This window comes from Mytilus galloprovincialis, chromosome 7 (assembly GCF_965363235.1).
Source record: "Mytilus galloprovincialis chromosome 7, xbMytGall1.hap1.1, whole genome shotgun sequence".
In the NCBI taxonomy this organism is placed as follows: Eukaryota; Metazoa; Mollusca; class Bivalvia; order Mytilida; family Mytilidae; genus Mytilus; species Mytilus galloprovincialis.
This window is the reverse complement of record NC_134844.1, coordinates 5383869-5406046: the sequence shown is the minus strand read 5'-3', so window position 1 is coordinate 5406046 and position 22178 is coordinate 5383869. Positions and strand designations below refer to the sequence as shown.

General features: G+C 32.1%; 1 protein-coding gene across 8 annotated transcripts in view; it reads right to left on the bottom strand.

The window, feature by feature from the left end:
- The window catches only part of LOC143082177 (rho family-interacting cell polarization regulator 2-like), a 77648-nt gene that overhangs the window by 15987 nt on the left and 39483 nt on the right, over positions 1-22178 (bottom strand). For 6 of the 8 annotated variants that reach the window (XM_076257743.1, XM_076257740.1, XM_076257738.1 and 3 more), the window contains 9 exons: positions 20051-20408; positions 10928-11006; positions 8897-8920; positions 7792-7845; positions 3656-3704; positions 2970-3064; positions 2583-2646; positions 1643-1812; positions 564-709 (listed from right to left, as the gene is read on the bottom strand). In XM_076257743.1, the coding sequence (XP_076113858.1) occupies positions 564-709; positions 1643-1812; positions 2583-2646; positions 2970-3064; positions 3656-3704; positions 7792-7845; positions 8897-8920; positions 10928-11006; positions 20051-20397 (1028 nt within the window). In that variant the 5' untranslated portion in view covers positions 20398-20408. Of the gene's footprint in view, positions 1-563; positions 710-1642; positions 1813-2582; positions 2647-2969; positions 3065-3655; positions 3705-7791; positions 7846-8896; positions 8921-10927; positions 11007-20050; positions 20409-21640; positions 21762-22178 lie in introns of those variants that run through there. The other 2 variants (XM_076257744.1, XM_076257739.1) reach the window with 2 other exon arrangements.

The following is a 22178-nucleotide window of genomic DNA, read 5'->3' as shown; positions in this document are numbered from 1 at the left end:
TTCTTGGAAACTAAGGTATGCTAATCACCTCAGCTATTTTTCATGGTGATGTTATTAGTAATGTTATATTATCTCATTTGCATATTGTTCATTTGTTGGCAATTAAATAACAAGGTTATTTAGAGAAAATTCAATTTCTAAACTTTATAATTTTGTTTTATGACTAGTTCAACTTAACTTGCATCCATTAGAAAATAAAACAGAATTCATATTTTATTTTTTTAAAACGGCCTGTATGAGCCTGGCTTTTCAATGTGATACTTACACTAAGTTTAAAACAACCATTGACAATGATGCTGTTTTGACCTCTGACCTTTATACTAACTTCCATATGATTATTACACTTAGTTTAAAACAACCATTGATATTGATGCTGGTTTTTTTTCCTCTGACGTTTATATTAACTTCCATGTGATTATTACACTAAGTTTAAAAGAACCATGGTTATTGATGCTGTTTTGAACTCTAACCTTTATACTAATGTCCAGCAAATTATTACACTAAGTTTAAAAGAACCATTATTTTTTATGCCCTTTGTTTTGACTTCTGACCTTTATACTTACTTCCATGTGATTATTACACTAAGTTTAAGAGAACCATTGGTATTGATGCTGACAGTCATTAACTGTTGATTACAAGAGAACAAATCTTTCGTCTCACATGTTTTTTGTCCTAATATCACAGACTTAAAGCTTCTTACTTCTACTCCCTGAAAAATAGAAACAAAATATAAAATAACAATGGCTCAGAGTATGTTCGTTCAACAATAAATATTTTCTTTTATGTTAAAATAACTAAAATTTCAATATAATTAATAGAAGTGATGCTATTCATTGTATATCAACAGATAATTATCTCCCTTCTTCATTGAAGGTAGATAGCAATGACACTTCTCTCTACAAAAAACAAATGGCACAGGAATTACCAACTATATGTCACGGTATAGCTTTTAACAATGAGCAATTAGCAAAGCCCATACTGCATAGTCATCTATAACACACCCTAAAAAGACAAATGTATAACAATTCAAATGAGAAATCTAACAGTTTAATTTGTGTGTATTGCACTTGGATTTTTAGCTTTTTGTTCTTAGACAGCAAGCAAATCTCTTCCACTGTGTACAACTGTTTAATTTAGTAGAAGTTCTTTGGAATATAAGTTCTGAGCAGTTTTATAAGTGGAAACAAATTTCAAAGATAACAACTATAATGAAATGGAAATTAAGAAATGCAACCTCTATGAAAATTACCCAAATTATTTCTATAAACAAATATATTTTTGACCTAAATCCCAATTTATAAATTTGGTCAATAATCTTTCATTTTTGGTCATGACTGGCAAATATGACTACTTTGAGAACCTTGGTGAATACAATATGTATAACTTTTAATGTCTTATATATAATTTATTTTGTTAGGTTTGTTATCTCATTGATTTTTGTAAGGACATCTGTATAGTATTAAAGACTATTTGTTGAACTTTTGATGTCTTGTTTTGTTGTTGGGTTGTTATCTGTGTAATGTTTAGGATCACATGTTGACCTTTGAATGTCTTGTTTTTTGTGAGTTGTTGGGGTGTGGTCTCATTGTCATATATTCGACACCTCCTTTTATTCATACCCCCCACTAACTTGTTTATTTACCTTTATATGAAGCCCATCCCCGATGACAGATTTAAATGTATACTCTGGGTTCTCCCATCTCTGGTTTCCTGTTTTTTCCACTCTGCCACGTGAACGCCACTTCTGTGATCCATGTTGCAGAGTAATATCAAACACGTCTCCTGGACATAGCCTTGCAAAGCCTGCCATACCTGTAAACAATACACTGAAATATCAAACATGCCTCAAAATATTCACATCTTCAAACCCGCTGTAATTGTTTGCACCTGTTCCAAGTCAGGAACATGATGTTCAGTGGTTGTTGTTTATTGATGTGGTTCGTAAGTGTTTCTCGTTTCTCGTTTTTAGATAGATTAGAATGTTGGTTTTCCTGTTTGACTGGTTTTACACTATATATTATTAGGGCCCTTTATAGCTTGCTGTTCGGTGTGAGCCAAGGCACCCTACTATGACCAATAAAGGTTTACGTTTACAAATAGTGACTTGAATGAGAGAGTTGTTTCATTGACACCCATACCACATCTTCTTATAACTATACACCTTGGTATCTCTAAGTTAAGAATCCAGCTCTCAAGTACTATTAAAATTATATAAAAATCTGGCCCTTAGCCAGGAATTTCCAAGGGGAGGTTCGTTGGACTCATGAACTCGACTTTAACAGTCACAATTTGAACAAAACGTTGACTTTAACAGTGCTTATTTGATTTCAAGGGGGGGGGGGGGGGGGGAGGGGGTGTTCATCCGAACCCCCCAAACCCCCCCTGGCTACGGGTATGAAAATCAGGAAAATGTTTATCGTGATCTTTGGAACTGTGCTTTTTATGCTGCCTAAAATTGATTTTGATATAAACTAGCTTTATCTAAGATCCTAAGTATAGTGCCAATTCTGAAGCTGAATTTTCAGGGTTTTCTCACTATAAAAAGTTTGCTACCATTTAAACTTTCTGTTTAAAAATGTTACCTTTAATTTTACAATGGAATGTTCCCATCATAGCCTCTAACTGAGCTTCTATTGCACACATTGTCTACAATAAATTTCAATGAAATATTCACTTAATGTTTCAATATTAATTTCTGAGTTTGTTATATAGAAAGAAAATAATTAGCCCATGTATCTAAGCATCCACATAATATTCCATTGTTATTGTCCACTTTATTTATATGATTGCAATAATTTTATCACAAAGGAAACTTTTTTAGACAACTAAGAAGAAATATCTTATACAAGAAAAATTTGCTAATTATCCAATAAAATTGAAATTAAAAATTCGGTATTAAAAAATTAAATAATAATTTAAGCAAGATTTGAATTAAAAGTGAATAAATATATGTAAGCGTCTGTACAAACCTGTATACATTCTAACATGCCATATTTAACATTACTAAGTGTGTCTTTTTGACTTGTTGGTGATGTGGTATAAGCCTTCTGTAAATTTCTGGTACCTATAAAAAAACATAAAAATAATTAAATCCTACTTCACGAACGGTGTGAGGGCTGTATATACAGTCAACGTCATTAAAAACCTGTATCATCATCAATCCTAGTTCCTCTGCTTGTTTGACATGTCTAGGTTATTGAATTGTTTAGCTTTTGTAATTAGATTATACTTGTATTTGATGTAATGTAATGTAATGTAATGTAATGAATGAATGAATGAATGAATGAATCAATCATATTTAATGTGATGCTGCTTAAAGCAACCACCAATCAATCAACCATATTTTAATGAGTATATTTTAGCTTTTTTATGCTTAGGTCTCTTGTACACATCTCCCCACATACTCATATATCTATATATCCTTGTCATTCAAATTTTGGTGTTTGAACATGCCAGATGAAGACTGATTTAGACAACATTTATAAATGTTTTTTTTCATGAATTTGTTAATTGAACTGTTTCTTTAAATATGTTCTATTGTATTCCATTGTATTGTATTTAACTGTATTGTCTGTTTGTATTGCTTTTACCCTCATGGGTGTAGTTTTGCAGTAAAGATTATTATATGTTTTTTACTTTATTTAGTGTATTTTACCTTCTCTTAGTTGTTGTTGTACCATGTAACAATCATGTAATTCTTCAATCTGAAAAATAAAAACAAACATTTATAAGATATATCATTTTCTTCTTTTCAATTATATTCTAAACATTCAAATACATGAGAAAGGTCCATAAAATTGAGAATGGAAATGGGGAATGTTTCACTGAGACACTACCTGCCCTCAGAGCAGAAAACAGCGGAACCCACCAATGGGTCTTCAAAACAGCGAGAAAATCCCACACCCATGAGGTCTCCATTTGGATTAGTCCACAAAAAGAATAAAGAAGTCAACATGTATTAGAAGAGATTCAGATAAAGAAAAAAAGAGTTCAACTCTTCAAATAGCTGATTGTTTGAATGGATTGGATTCCGAAGAGATTTGATAACAAGAATATGTTTCAATAGGAAATTCATTGTAACCAAATTTAAGTCTAGACATTGTGGGAGAGACACATATGGACCAGAAAACATGAGGCTCCCAGTACAGCCATATAGTTGGGGCATAATAGAAATATGTAAAACTTTTATCCTGTAAAAGATTTACATGTTGACATTGAAACCAGCTCAATGCAATAACCACAGGAAAATGAAGAATGATTCCAAGAATCAGAAAAAATATAAATCATTAAAGTGTCAGGAATTCAATAATTGTTTCCTAGTCAGAATTACCATTATTAATGAAGAGATTTTGACACGTTATTTTCGAATAATTCACTTTAAAGTCAATACATTAACCTTAAATTTTCCTTCAGATAATTAAACATGCTCTTTGCATTTATCAATAACTTATGATATATTATAATCCTTTATAAATTATTTTCATAAACCATTTGTAAACCTACACATTAATTAATACCAGGTAAAAGTGAGGTATGATTTGACAGAAAATTGAAGGACTTGTTATTTGACATGTACATTAAAAGTGATAGTATGTAAATTAAAACTAACATTAAAACAAGGAAATGTGGGATGATACATTATTTCACACTTCTTTATGACTATCAGTGTATCAGACAGAAAGCTGCTCATTTCATGATTTAACAACTACCAGAAAACAACCCAGGTGCAAGTTAGAGCTGCTGGCCTTTCGTGGTTCAATGACTATCAGTAAAAAACCATAGAGCCAGACAGGGGCACTACCCATCACATGGTGGTTCAATGACTACCAGAAAACAACCCAGGTGTTAGTCGTAGATTCCTGGCCTTCTATGGTTCAATGACTATCAGAAAACAACCAAGGTGTAAGTCAGAGCTCCCTGCCCTTTCATGGTTCATTGACTACCAGAAAACAACCCAGGTGTAAGTCAGAGCTCCTCTGCCCTTTCATGGTTCATTGACTACCAGAAAACAACCCAGGTGTTAGTCAGAGCCCCTCTGTCCTTTCATGGATCAATGACTACCAGAAAACAACCAAGGTGTTAGTCAGAACCCCTCTGTCTATTCATGGTTCAATGACTACCAGAAAACAACCAAGGTGTTAGTCAGAACCCCTCTGTCTATTCATGGTTCAATGACTACCAGAAAACAACCCAGGTGTTAGTCAGAGCTCCCTGCTCTTTAATGGTTCAATGATTTCTACAAAATAACCCAGGTGTTAGTCAGAGCTTCCTGCCCTTTAATGGTTCATTGATTTCTACAAAATAACCCAGGTGTTAGAGCTTCCTGCCCTTTAATGGTTCATTGATTTCTACAAAATAACGCAGGTGTTAGTCAGAGCCCCTCTGCCCTTTAATGGTTCAATGACTACCAGAAAACGACCCAAGTGTTAGTCATAGATTTCAGCCCTTTCATGGTTTGAATTACTACAAGAAAACAACCCAGGTGTTAGTCCGAGCTCCTCTGTCCTTTAATGGTTGACTATTTGGTCAGATAACTGATGTGTATAGCATGACACTACTTTATTTCCAGTAACATGAGTATTTGATTTCCAGTAACATGAGTATTTTATTTCCTAAATCAATACTTGGTTGCATTGAATCCTCACATGACTAATTACAATTCTTCATATAAATGTTTTTTTATTTCTTATTGATTTCACAGGATATGTTTTCTGACTCATTTCATCTGATAAAGTGACAGTATTGTATAAAGAGAATAAAAATTCTTATTGGTTTCAATGATATACCGTCAAATAATTACCAATGTAAAATAAACTCTGTACTTTCTCTCGTCTTTTGTCATACAAAAATAAATAAGAGATTAAAGATTAAAAACTAAGTGAGAACCTGTAGTAATAGATATAGTTTTTTGAATTTTTAAATTTTTGAAAAGAATAACTAATTCAATGATTGTTCAGAAATCTTAATCATAAACTTGTTTGCACTAATTGGAATCAGTTTTGTATCCAAGATTTTGAAAAGGGGGAGGGGAGACAAGGCAAAACATGGCCTCTTGGGATCATATCATATTTTTTTGCAGATTATCACCTGCTTAGTAATGAAGTAGTGGATACCAATTCTGAATTATTTGGGATTTGATCCACACTGACAATAGACATATAAAGTTCTCCAACCAATCATGCTACCAAAGACTTTCAAAATGAATTTCAACATCTTCACTGCTTATCCACTTAGCTGAACAAACATTAGGAACAGTTTGTATGCTATCAAATTAGATAGTTATATGATATCTGTTTTGTCTATTGATTACTAAGTTTTTGATGTTCCATGTAATACAATTACTTGTCATGCCTATATACTATCTAGTCTGATGCAGAACAAATATCTCTTATCTAACGTTTAGTCACAAATCAATGGGAACATATTACATAAGAGGCATTTGGAATAAAATAACATATCCAAGATATTACTCAATGTCAGACATTTATTTTTAGTTGTAAGCGCAACAAATGAATTTACTTCCAAAATGTTGCATTTTTTGACATTTTTATCATATATTTGTTTGAAGGGGTTATATAAAAAAGTTCTCCTATAAATGTGCATGAATTATGACTCAGTTTTCGAAAGCAACTTGAGTCATGAGAAATATCATCAACCTATGGTTTGTTTCCTACAAATAATATTTCTCTAATTCTTAATCTTTCAAAGGACTAACAGTGGTAGATTATGGGGTTAGTTTCACTTGAATGAAATACACCAGAGACGAATATATATACTAGATAGATATAGTCAATGTGTCAGACAAGAAGATTTTTGTTGCATCTTTGTCCAAAAAAATCAATTTTGTTATGTAAAATCCAAAACTGAATTCACAAACATACCATTCCAACCTGCCTGGACCTCAGAATATATGTATGATTATGTTTAAAATACCAACCTTAGACAGATGAAACTCTAATCTTTTAAGTAAAATACCAACCTTAGACGGATGAAACTCTAATCTTTTAAGTAAAATACCAACCTTAGACAGATGAAACTCTAATCTTTTAAGTAAAATACCAACCTTAGACAGATGAAACTCTAATCTTTTAAGTAAAATACCAACCTTAGACAGATGAAACTCTAATCTTTTAATGATTATGTTTAAAATACCAACCTTAGACAGATGAAACTCTAATCTTTTAAGTAAAATACCAACCTTAGACAGATGAAACTCTAATCTTTTAAGGTAAAATACCAACCTTAGACAGATGAAACTCTAATCTTTTAAGTAAAATACCAACCTTAGACAGATGAAACTCTAATCTTTTAAGGTAAAATACCAACCTTAGACAGATGAAACTCTAATCTTTTAAGGTAAAATACCAACCTTAGACAGATGACACTCTAATCTTTTAAGTAAAATACCAACCTTAGACAGATGAAACTCTAATCTTTTAAGGTAAAATACCAACCTTAGACAGATGAAACTCTAATCTTTTAAGTAAAATACCAACCTTAGACAGATGAAACTCTAATCTTTTAAGTAAAATACCAACCTTAGACAGATGACACTCTAATCTTTTAAGTAAAATACCAACCTTAGACAGATGAAACTCTAATCTTTTAAGGTAAAATACCAACCTTAGACAGATGAAACTCTAATCTTTTAAGTAAAATACCAACCTTAGACAGATGAAACTCTAATCTTTTAAGTAAAATACCAACCTTAGACAGATGACACTCTAATCTTTTAAGTAAAATACCAACCTTAGACAGATGAAACTCTAATCTTTTAAGTAAAAAACCAACCTTAGACAGATGAAACTCTAATCTTTTAAGGTATCTCTCTGCTGCTTTTATTTGCTGAAAAGATAAGGGAAACATTATACATCATACTGGTTAAATATAAGGATCCGGCTTTTGATTTTAGAGGTGACAAACAAGTTGTCCAGAATTTAAAAAAAAAGATGGACCCAGACAAACTGTCTGATACTGATCTGGAGCATCACAGCTCATACCAACTTTTATCTTGAGGTTCTTGTTGCTCAATATTTGGTTTCTGTGTAGTGTTAAAGGTGGTCTGTTTTTTGTTTGTATTTTCCTTGTTTTTTTTTGTTTCCCAATGATTGATCTGCAGGGAACAATTTGTTTTCCAATCCCTGCCTTTAAAATGGATATTTATACATGTCCATTGTTGAATATCATACATTTTTGTAAGTTGACTTCTAGATATTTGTTTCTGTTTTGTTGTTGTTGTATTGTTTGGTTTCTGTCTCATTATCAAAATCTTGTATAAATTCAACAAAAATAAAATGTTACATTCCTAGTCATGTAAAGTTGGACTGTACCCCACCAGTTGTTTTGTTACATTCCTAGTCATGTAAAGTTGGACTGTACCCCAGCAGTTGTTTTAGTTTATTTACATATACAGCAATTGTATGGTAATTGGGAAAGTTTCTGTTTTGTCAAAATTGGGATCATCAAAGACACTCCCATTTTGAATTCTATATCTTCTATAACTTAAAAACTGTAGGACTGCAAAATCAAGCTTATTTTTTATCTATAAATTATGCACAAAATGTAACCTGCAACACAGCATCTCTTAAATTCCCTTTTCGTGTGACTAAAGTGACCTTTCAAACATGCATTTTTTTATTATGAGTTACCATGTGACATAGGTGACATTCAATCATGCATTGTGAGTTATATTAGTGTACAAACAACAAAAATGTCCAAACATGAGTCCTTCATATTAGAAAACTTGTGGACATTAAACAAACATGTAACAAACTTCATCAAACAAATCATTCTAAATAATCCAAACCATATTCCAACAGGCATGCAAACAATTCAAAATACCCCAAAATATCCTTAATCAACATTCATGCATCACAATCACAAACACATAGTTTACCTTATCTGTTTCCAATAATTTACCCTGAAGAAAGTAAGGTTAACATACAAGAGGGTTAAACTGACAAGTAAAAAAATGTTATTTCAGAAGTATTCTTTAAATGACCTTGAGATGTAGATACTGACCTTCACATCATTCTGTTGGAAACATTACTCAATTTGCAATCATGCTTTTTTTAAGAAAAAAATTATAGAAAGAATTTAAAAAAGAAGGGAAACTGTTAGCTCCAAGTAGTTAAGAATTAGTTCTGTTAATAGCTTGTCTATCCTTTTTAAACTGAGCGGACCAAGGTTGAAATGACTGTATAAAAATAAGATGATTGCCATTGAGACAACTGAACCACCAAAGTTCAAATGGAGCAGATGTAAGCAAATACAGGCATCTGTATGGCCTAACTAATAATGTTTTTTTTTAATTTCCAGCTTTTAGTACTTTCTCATTACTGTCTTGATAATCTTATATGGTACTTAAAAGACACCTCTATCATGACCCTATTAAATCTGTAACTATTCTATTCTAGTAAAAGCTGCCCCCCCCCTCTAATAGCTTATCATTTTATGACCTAGTAAAAAAATCAAATAGTTTAATCTATCATGACCCTGAAAAAGAACCCTCTTCAAATAATTAATTGATATGACATGACCCAGTTAAAGAACCCTCCTCAAATAAATTGATCGATCATGACCCAGAAATAGAATTATTTTTAATCTTATTATATATTCAGTAAATGTATTCATAAATATTGATGAGGCATGTGAGAGAAAATTTAATTAATCAAAGTGCTGTAATAAATATTTTACTATACACCAGATTTACTGAAGTTCATAAAGAAACTTCTATCTTTGTTATTCACTTAATGTTGTATTCAAGAAATTGACTGGAAGTTTTGTTTTAAAATACAGCCGTAGATTTTCATTCCTAGACCTAGTACATAACTTTAATAATAACATAATATGCTAACAAAGCTTCCCTTTACAGTACATCTCGAACATTCTACTTAAGGTCCACAACAACAACTGAATTTGTCATTTTAATGTTAGATTTTAGGTCCATCCTTCATTTCAGATGATTAGGCCAAGGTAATATGAACATTTTTAGTGGCATATCTTGTGACATGGTCCGCACATCTTTCTTTACTGAGGATAAGGCCATGGTAATATAAACATAGTTTAGTAGCACAAGCCACATTATACTTCTTACAGAGGATAAAAATCAAGGTAATATAAACATTGTTAAGTGGCACAAGCCACATTATACTTCTTTACAGAGGATAAAGTCAAGGTAATATGAACATTGTTTAGTGGCACAAGCCACATTATACTTCTATTTAGAGGATAAAGCCAAGGTAATATGAACATTGTTTAGTGGCACAAGCAACATATCCTTCTCTTCAGAGAATAAGACCATGGTAAAATGAGCATTGTTTGGTAGCACATCCTTCATTTCAGAGAATTAGGCCATGGTAATATGAACATTCTTTTATTTCAGATAATAAGGCCATGGTAGTGTGAGCATTGTTTGGTGGCACATCCTTTATTTCAGAGAATTAGGCCATGTTATAAGATTTGGCCAAGGAAATATGACCATCAAAGTATTCAGTTCAGGTTGGATTGAAAAAAGGGAAATTTGCCAAATTACAGTGCTGCTAATCTGTGTACATAGACATTATTATCTCCCCCTTTTGATATCATATTAGTTATTATCTCCTCTTTTGATATCATATTAGTTATTATCTCCCCTTTTGATATCATATTAGTTATTATCTCCCCCTTTTGATATCATATTAGTTATGTCTAATTTGTTATTTCCCAATCAGACATGATGCTTTAACAATCTTTGAAAATACAAAACATATATTCGTAAACATCATGTGACCTTACAAAGGGACATTACTCTCCAGTACTGGAAAGGTGATATAAAACAGGGATATGACTCTACATGTAGTATTGAAATTGGCATATGAATCCCCAATACAAGAAAGAAACCTATATTGACATAAGTTTACAACAATGGGAAGATAACTCTGTTTACCTGAGCAGTAGAAGTTGCTTGCTCAACACCTCTGGCACATAACTGGTCTATATCGTCTTTAGTAGCTTCTATAAACTCCCTGAAACAAAGAAATATTCAAATTAAACATAATTATACTGGTTTGCAATATTGGTTTTAGTTAAACATCTGGCTGGAATCATACAGTCTCATTTTCATAAGATCATATAAACTTTATCCAGTGGGAACAATGAAAACAAAAAATTTTAAATCTATGTTTTCGATCATCTTTCAAATGATCAATTTGTCAATTATTATTTATACATGTAAGTTATTGAACGATGGGGTTAGAAATAATAGAAGCTATCAACACTCAGCCATCCAGTTAGCAACAAACAACAGCTATATATGTAATTAACATTTAAAATTCAGACCCCCACATCACTAAACTATGTAAGGTCATTTACATATCTCCCTCAGGCATTATGTCACACTGACTGATATAGAACGCTCTCTTAATGAACTATTTGTATTCTTAATTAATGTGAAATGTAAATTACAGCTTGTTAAAATATAAATTGTTCTGATTCTGTTTTCAAGTCTAAAGATAATGATAGAAAAAAAATTGGAATTACACAAGATGTTTATAACAGGAGAATCATGGATGTGAATTCATTAATGTTTCATAGATTGAGAGAAAAACATTTTTTTGTGGATATTTAATTTTTTGGTTTTGCATACAATTAAGCCGTTTGAAAATGATTTGAACTTAATCTAACATTGATATTTGTGCATTAACCTGTGCTCATAAAATTGTTATACCACCAATGATAAAGAATCCAAAATACATAGAACTGTACATAAGGATCACTATATAAGTCCAGTGTTCTCAGTACATAAGGATCATTATATAAGTCCAGTGTTCTCAGTACATAAGGATCACTATAGAAGTCCAGTGTTCTCAGTACATAAGGATCACTATATAAGTCCAGTGTTCTCAGTACATAAGGATCACCTTAGAAGTCCAGTGTTCTCAGTACATAAGGATCACTATAGAAGTCCAGTGTTCTCAGTACATAAGGATCACTATAGAAGTCCAGTGTTCTCAGTACATAAGGATCACTATAGAAGTCCAGTGTTCTCAGTACATAAGGATCACTATACAAGTCCAGTGTTCTCAGTACATAAGGATCACTATAGAAGTCCAGTGTTCTCAGTACATAAGGATCACTATAGAAGTCCAGTGTTCTCAGTACATAAGGATCACTATACAAGTCCAGTGTTCTCAGTACATAAGGATCACGATAGAAGTCCAGTGTTCTCAGTACATAAGGATCACTATAGAAGTCCAGTTTTCTCAGTACATAAGGATCACTATAGAAGTCCAGTGTTCTCAGTACATAAGGATCACTATAGAAGTCCAGTGTTCTCAGTACATAAGGATCACTATACAAGTCCAGTGTTCTCAGTACATAAGGATCACTATAGAAGTCCAGTGTTCTCAGTACATAAGGATCACTATAGAAGTCCAGTGTTCTCAGTACATAAGGATCACTATAGAAGTCCAGTGTTCTCAGTACATAAGGATCACTATAGAAGTCCAGTGTTCTCAGTACATAAGGATCACTATATAAGTCCAGTGTTCTCAGTACATAAGGATCACTATAGAAGTCCAGTGTTCTCAGTACATAAGGATCACTATAGAAGTCCAGTGTTCTCAGTACATAAGGATCACTATACAAGTCCAGTGTTCTCAAAAACTTTTCTTTACTTCTTTTAAACCAACCAGACATCAATGATCTTAGCTTAAACACTTCATGTACATGGAATATTAATACTTTTTATAACTGCCTTTTATTTCAAATGATATTTCTATTTCCCTGAATAAAGGATGTGTTTTTAATAATATCTTCATGGTGTTAAAAATGGCAGTATATAATTTTTATAATACATGGAGGCCACATTTTTGCACCTTTCCCAAGTCAGGAGCCTATGTCTTTTGTTAGTTTTGTATGTTTTTTTTAAAATTTTTGTTTATTTATATGTTTAGGAGTTTAGTATGACATTCATTTTCACTAGACTAGTAAACATTTTTTAGGGGCCAGCTGAAGTCCGCCTCCAGGTGCGCTGTGTTGAAGACCCATTGGCTGACTTCAGTAGTTTATTTTACTCTTTGGTTGGGTTGTTGTCTCTTTGACACATTCCCAATTTCCATTGTCTATTTTAGTTCAAAAACCCATATACCATATCTTTTTTTAAAGAATAAATGCAGGAAAATGATTAGACTGTCATTAACTCTTTAGATTCCATTCTTGGTCAGTAATTATGCTTGATGACCTCAGCAGCATAGAATGGTTGTTCATTATTGAGAACCCTACATGTACATTGACCTTTAAATGACCTTTAAATGACTCTTATTGTTGTTGTTGATTTGTTATCAACACATTAACATTTATCATCAATATTACATCTAAATCAAATCAATAATTATATATATTTCAGAGTTAAAACATGCCACTTGTTGATACATGTAGTAAAATTTAAAACAATTTAAAAATTGATGTTTTCAAAGAAAACAAATAGATGTTTGTTGGACAAGAATTAGAGATTTAAGTGACATAATTGTTAGCAGTCAGTGATAAAATTCATGTCAAATATAACTTGGGGATAAGTACAAGGGTGGGTTGATTTTCACTGATATTATTTTAATCATGTAGTTAGATCACCCTATTAACCTTAAACATTGATGAACTGTTTAAACTTTCTTGTAAGTATAATTACAGAGGATAAACCAAGTATGACCGTAAGATAAATATCTCTGAATGGGTAAACGACTAAATATAGGAATGATCAAAGAGAATCCATGAAGAACAATCATTTAGCTTTATAGAGATGACTTCACTTTTCATAGTCTGACTATTTTTCATTTCCATAATACCAAAAGTTTATACCATCTCAGCGGATTCATATTTATATTGCAGTTGCCTATAGAATGTGGGGAGTCAATTGTAAATTCACTTCTAAGATTATTCTTAAAATTAAATCTTTTAAAAGATTTTTACAATTTATTGTATGGAGTTTACATGGAAGAAAACATTCAATCTGTAATTAAAAGCAAGGACTTTTTGGGTCAGAGCAGTGGGTCAGAGGCATAATTATGTGTGCTTGTTTAGTAACATGCCTGTCTTATGACTGTTCACTTCTAAGCCATTTTCCCATGTGAAGGGTTATGATCCAGCCCCTACTATCAAAGATGCTTGCAAGCTATCTTCACTAGCCAAGGGTTACGATTGATCTAGTCTCTGCCTATCAAAGAGGCTTGCAAACTAGCTTGATAAAAATTTGGCTCTGCTTGTACAAATCAGAATCTATCAACCTTAATTTCACAAAAACATATTCTTGATCTGCATCAATGGTTGAAGGATTGCCCTTAGAATGTTAATTATAAAATATCTCAGTTTTATCAATTTTCTTGACTTAGTAAGAATACGTGTTTGGGAAAAAGCACAAAATTTACACTAGCTAACAAGAACTAATAATTACATTAGATGTATGTTTCATTATAATACTTTATTCTGATTAGCTAACAGCACATCACGTGTTATTCCGTAAGCAATTGTATCACTCAATAATACTTTTCATTCATGATAGCACGTGGTCCCACAATAAAGTGCACAGGTGAATTAAATAAAAACAATATAAAATTCATTTTTTCTTGATCATAGCTAAAAACATCTAATTATAAGTATTGAATGCTTCTTTTTGTAACTTCATAGGGTTGTAAAAGCGTTGACCGTGCGCACATTTTTAGAATGAAGCGCTTCCGCGCTTCATTCAAAATGTACTTCGGTCAACGCTTTTACACCCCAATGAATTTACAAAAAGAAGCATTCAATTCTTAAATAAAAAAATTTGTTCATAAAAAACTTTGAATTCATTTTTTTCTATAAAAAAGGGGAGGTAATTTAGAAAATATCATCCATTCTATTATTTTTTTTATAGAAAATAACAGTTATCTACCATCACAATTACTTTGTTTATGATCATAACAAGATGCAAAGAAACTTACATAAATAAATGAAGAATGTGCCCATGAGACACAGTCTAGATGCTCCCCCTTGTAAATATACAACAAATGCAGAAATTTACATTTCACTAAGGGACATTACTCTTAACAGTCAAACTGAAGTTGAAAAGTACACAAAACAATGTATGTAAATGACAAGAGTGCACACGCTGAAATGTCGCCTTCTATACTAATCATTGATATTATGTTGATAGTCCTAAGTATAAAGCTAAGCTTTATTACAACTGTCTCATTAACTTAACATTAACCAAAATAACTAAACAAAGACCAATAAACCATGAAAATGAGGTCAAGGTCAGATGAACCATGCCAGGCAGACATGTACAGCTAACAATGCTTCTATACAACATATATAGTTGACCTATTACTTATAGTTTAAGAAAAATTGACCAAAACACAAAAAATTAACAGTGTGCAATGAACCGTGAAAATGAGGTCATGGTCAAAAGAAACCTGCGCTACTGACATTAAGATCATAAAATATTTCCATACACCAAATATAGTTGATCTATGGCATATAGTATTAAATAAATAGACCAAAACTCAAAAACTTAACTTTGACCACTGAACCATGAAAATGAGGTCAAGGTCACATGACATCTGTCCGCTAGACATGTACACTGTACAATCATTCCATACAACAAATATAGTAGACCTATTGCATATAGTATGAAAAAAACAGACCAAAACACAACCAGATGCCACGCAGGGCGTAGCTTTATACGACCGCAGAGGTTGAACCCTGAACGGTTAGGGCAAGTATGGACACAACATTCAAGCTGGATTCAGCTCTAAATTTGGATTGTGATTAAATAGTTGACACAGCATAGGTTTCTGACACAGAATGAATGTGTTCTAATGAACTTAAAATTTTTGTTTCTCTTAGAGCAATTCACTATGCTGTTGAATATTAATCCTCTCAAAAAAATGTTTTGAAGAAATTTTCTTTTTTATTTATGAAATTTCAAATGAGAAAAATTGAACCCAATTTTTTTAATCACATCCCCCTTTCCCTTATTCCAAAACTAATCTCAATTAAAATTTCTAATGGAGTTTGCAACAATAACTACTCATTTAAATACATCATAAAATATTAAGATGTAAAAAAACTGCTTGTTATCACTGAATGGTAAAGATTATTTTAATTTATCAGTTGGTAGTAAAAAGTGAATATACATTGTATATTGTATATAACAAAGATTTAAGTTGATTCTGGACAAAGAAAGATAACTCCAATTAAAAAAAAATCTTGCTATTGCACAATATTTTGCAATTAGATATTTCTTGCTTACTATTCTGGACAAAGAAAGATAACTCTTATTAAAAAAAAATTTGATATTTCACAATATTGTGCAATTAGATATTTCTTGCCATTGCGCAATACTGTGCAATTGAAAAGACTTGCTATTGCACAATACTTAATATAATAATTTTAGATCCTGATTTGGACCAACTTGAAAACTGGGCCCATAATAAAAAATCTAAGTACATTTTTGGATTCAGCATATCAAAGAACTTCAAGATTTCAATTTTTGTTAAAATCAGACTAAGTTTAATTTTGGACCCTTTGGACTTTAGTGTAGACCAATTTGAAAACAGGACCAAAAATGAAGAATCTACATACACAGTTAGATTTGGTATATCAAAGAACCCCATTTATTCAATTTTTGATGAAATCAAACAAAGTTTAATTTTGGACCCCGATTTGGACCAACTTGAAAACTGGGCCAATAATCAAGAATCTAAGTACATTTTTAGATTCAGCATATCAAAGAACCTAACTGATTCATTTTTTGTCAAAATCAAACTAAGTTTAATTTTGGACCCTTTGGACCTTAATGTAGACCAATTTGAAAACGGGACCAAAAGTTAAGAATCTACATACACAGTCATGACAGTTAGATTCAGCATATCAAAGAACCCCAATTATTCAATTTTGATGAAATCAAACAAAAGTTTAATTTTGGACCCTTTGGGCCCCTTATTATGTTGGGACCAAAACTCCCAAAATCAAACCCAACCTTTCTTTTATGGTCATAAACCTTGTGTTTAAATTTCATAGATTTCTATTTACTTATACTAACGTTATGGTGCGAAAACCAAGAAAAATGCTTATTTGGGTCCCTTTTTGGCCCCTAATTCCTAAACTGTTGGGACCTAAACTCCCAAAATCAATACCAACCTTCCTTTTGTAGTCATTAACATTGTGTTTAAATTAAATTGATTTCTATTTACTTAAACTAATGTTATTGTGCGAAAACCAAGAATAATGCTTATTTGGGCCCTTTTTTGGCCCCTAATTCCTAAACTGTTGAGACCAAAACTCCCAAAATCAATCCCAACCGTTCTTTTGTGGTCATAAACCTTGTGTCAAAATTTCATAGATTTCTATTAACTTAAACTAAAGTTATAGTGCGAAAACCAAGAAAATGCTTATTTGGGCCCTTTTTGGCCCCTAATTCCTAAAATGTTGGGACCAAAACTCCCAAAATCAATACCAACCTTCCTTTTGTGGTCATAAACCTTGTGTTAAAATTTCATAGATTTCCATTCACTTTTACTAAAGTTAGAGTGCGAAAACTAAAAGTATTCGGACGCCGGACGACGACGACGACGACGCCGACGCCAACGTGATAGCAATATACGACGAAAATTTTTTCAAAATTTGCGGTCGTATAAAAATTTAACTATAACCACTGAACCATGAAAATGAGGTCAAGGTCACATGACATCTGCCCGCTAGACATGTACACCTTACAATCATTCCATACAACAAATACAGTAGACCTATTGCATATAGTATGAAAAAAACAGACCAAAACACAAACATTTAACTATAACCACTGAACCATGAAAATGAGGTCAAGGTCAGATGACACCTGCCAATTGGACATGTACACCTTACAGTCCTTCCATACACCGAATATACAAGCCCTATTGCTTATAGTATCTGAGATACGGACTTGACCACCAAAACTTAACCTTGTTCACTGATCCATGAAATGAGGACGAGGTCAAGTGAAAACTGTCTGACAGACATGAGGACCTTGCAAGGTACGCACATATCAAATATAGTTATCCTATTACTTATAATAAGAGAGAATTCAACATTACAAAAAATCTGAACTTTTTTTTCAAGTGGTCACTGAACCATAAAATTGAGGTCAAGGACATTGGACATGTGACTGACGGAAACTTCGTAACATGAGGCATCTATATACAAAGTATGAAGCATCCAGGTCTTCCACCTTCTAAAATATAAAGCTTTTAAGAAGTTAGCTAACACCGCCGCCGTAGCCACCGCCGTAGCCGCCGCCGGATCACTATCCCTATGTTGAGCTTTCTGCAAACAAAAGTTGCAGGCTCGACAAAAATGACATACTCAGAAATTTTTTAATCTACAAATGAACATATTAAACCCCAAAACAGTGAAAGTAACATTACCAAAATTTGAACTTAACCTGTGTAGGATTGTGATAAGCATATTGTATAACTATAAGTTTCATAAGTGTAGGTTTAGGCAAACTAAAGTCGGAGAACAGAAACTAATTTAAAGACCAACAGATGTAAAACAGACCAGGGTGAAACTAAATGCTTCTTTCGGCATGGCAGGGGCATAAAGAGATGTGGTATGTCTGCCTATGATGTACGCAACAAGTCAAGATATCATGTAAAAGACCTATGATTATTTTTGTCATTGGGTTGGTGCCTCTTTAACTCATAAGATGGATTGAGCTACATGTATTCTCTTGCTTGAAATATGATAAAATCCAAATGAACATACCTACTCTGAATAGGAAGTTTTCTTACTGTCAGCTAAATCTACGTGTACTAATGTTCAGGATAATATTAATATTCAAGTCATTCTTGACATGATAAATATTCACTAAATTTCCCCATTATTTACAAAATCTCATTTATCTACTTTTTTTTATTTATTTATAGTACAATGAATTATAGCTTTGCACTTTAAAATTACATATATTTCTTTTCTCATATTTACACTTTGTGTGAAATTACATGCAGTAAAAGTAGGATGAAAGCATGTCTTAAGGCAAATTATTTATCTTATACAAACTGTATATTCTGAAGAAGAACTATGGATCTTGACCCATAATTTCTTCATTAAGTTTGTCTCAGACAACATCCTTTATTCAAAGAGTCTCAACTAAGTTTGATGTTAACATGAATGTGTCCATGATACAGGGATGTCCATCTCACACTATAATTTTCTATGTTCAAGGACCTTGAAATTAGGGTCAAAACACTATACTTTTAGAATAAAATTAGAAATACAATATCATAGGGAACATGTGAATTAAATTTCCAGTTGAATGGACTTGAATGTCACAAAAAAAAACCTTGACCAAAAACTTTCCCCTGAACCTAGACATGCTAGACAGATGGACAGGCCGAAGAGCGAACAAATCAAACAAATACTCACAGACCAAAAAACCTAATGCCCCCTTGAAGGGGCATAGAAATAAAAAGGTGGATATGATTGCCGATTGAACAGCTATCCAACAAAGACCAAATGACTTAGAAGTTAACAACTTTAGGTCATAATATGGCCTTCAAAAATTAGCAAAGCCCATACTGCATAGCAACAGTAAAAGGATGTTGTCAGTTTTTTTTCTGTACATAAAGTACAAATTCATATCTTGCTTTTAAAAAGATCATGACTGACTCAAAATAAATGTACTTAGTAATGAGACAGTAACTAAACAATACAATAAAATAATGATGTTTAGAGGTCAATATGTTTAGAGGTCAATGTCTGTAGTGGTAACATTGGCTAGTTCATTAATATTTTAAATCCCATTAAACTAGTAAAGTAACTGATTGTTGTTGGAAATGTCTCATGCATATTCAGGAAAATGTATAATAACAATTAATACAAACTCTGAGGAAAATCCAAGTCCCTAATCAAATGGCAAAATCAAAAGCTCTGAAACACATCAAACGAATGGATAACAACTGTCATATTCCTGACAACTGACTCTATAGACCATCCATAAATGAATTCAACTCCTGGTGCTTTTGGTTTTAGGTTTGTTTCTAAGTAATTTGTATTATACCTGATTCCTTTTTTCACGCTCTCAAACATCAAGGTCGTCCAATTAGGTCGTGGAATCTTTGGTACTTTTGGTGACTTTCTGTAATTGGCTCCAGATCTTGGCCTTGGAGAATGTGGCACTTTATGTTGTGTCTTACTCCTATATGTAGCCCCTAATACAGGGGTTCCTAAGGGAGATTCCATTAGCTGACTAGATCGACTGGCCATGCCAGCAAATGAATGACTTCTGGTAACAAAAATCTGATGATGATTGGGGTCCACTACGGGTTGAGATGACACTCTGTGGGGTCCATTAAGGTTTTCCAAGGGAACATTATGATAAATCTGGGATGGATCCTTACGAGTCATGAAGAGTGGATCTGAAATAAAAACAAGTGTAATCTAAAATAATGTACATTTTATAAGAATTTATAAAGTAATTGCTATAAAATAATAAAGAGATATGGTATCATCACGAAGGAGATAACCAATCCACCAAATGAAGTGAATGTTAGCAAATATAGACAGCAGTAAAGCCTTCAATAATGAGAAAAAAACTGTATAGTTGGCTGTAAAAGAACCCAACAAAAAAATGTGAAACAATTCAGTTGAGAAAACAAATGGCTTAATTAATTCATAAGCTATGTTTATTTCAAGATAACATGACAATTGTATAGTGTACATGTGAAAGCTGGCCATCTTTTTTTTTAATTTTTAAAAGAAAAACCTAAGGTTTACCATTATTTCCACTACTAATTCATTGTACATGTAATTGGTCTTTATTGCTTTATTGGTTACTGAATGCCTTGTGTAAGGCATGCATGATTTAGCAATTGTAACTAGGATCCAGCTAATTTCAAAAGAGGGGTTCCCAACCCAGGAAAAAGGGGGGTTCCAACTATATGTCCAGATTCATGCATTACATTTGACAATCTGAGATTTGTCAGAGCAGAATTTTGATTAAATTTTGGCTTTCAACATTTTTCCAAAGACTTGGACTAATTGTAATTGGTGTGTCAAATTTTTTTTAGAAATTGGTTCATAGATATAGGAAGATGTGGTATGAGTGCCAATGAGACAACTCTCCATCCAAGTAACAATTTATAAAAGTAAACCATTATAGGTCAAGGTACGGCCTTCAACACTGAGCCTTGGTTCACACCGAATAGCAAGCTGTAAAGGGCCCCATAAAATACTAGTGTAAAACCATTCAAATGGGAATACCAACCGTCTAATACCTGATTACTGGGACTATTATACTTAATATGAGTATAATGGTCCCAATTTTTACATATATCTTTATTCTCAATAAATTATATAAATATAAACCTATTTCTCTAATTTTTAGTAATTCAATAATTTGAACCTGGGACTATCATATACTAGTATACCAGTCCCAGTTTGGACATACTATTTAGCAAGAGTATAATATTAATTGACAGAATGAATCATGTATAAATTTGTTGTAAATCCAAGAAAAAAAACCAGACTAGGATAGTAACATATAAGTAAAACTGTACTATTACAGTTGAAGTCATATAGATATTTTATCAATTTCATTCCAATCAAACTTTTTTAGATAACTGAGTTCAAACAAAATAAAACATCTTACCTTTTTGTCTATAAAGTACTTTTTAAAATCCTTAGAAATATGTGAAATATTTGATCAGATTATCCCCCTAATTGTTGTTCCTGAATTTGTTTACAAATCAAAGGTTGATACAGGTGTGATATTTACCTGATATTTACCTGAGACATATTATCAATTAAAATCAATCAGCTGACCAGACAATATCAATAAAATTATTGTTTATTACCATAGTATTGTTTGATTTCTATTTTATCTAACCAATCAAAGTACTTATATATATATGATTTGTTGGAAGAAATTTTAATTCTTTATAATAATAAGGTTCAGGTTAGTACAAATTATATCAAACTCAAATCTGCTTTTTTTTTTAAACTTTGCATACAACATTTGATTCATTAAGCTTATGTAAGTAAAGTCAAAATTATAAAAAAAAACAATGTATTTCTTTATTTGATAATTTACCTTTAAAATAAAATGTGAAAAAAGTTGGTTAATTAAGACTAATAACAAGAGTGACCAAAATATTGCTAATTAGTATTGTATTATTCCAACACCATTA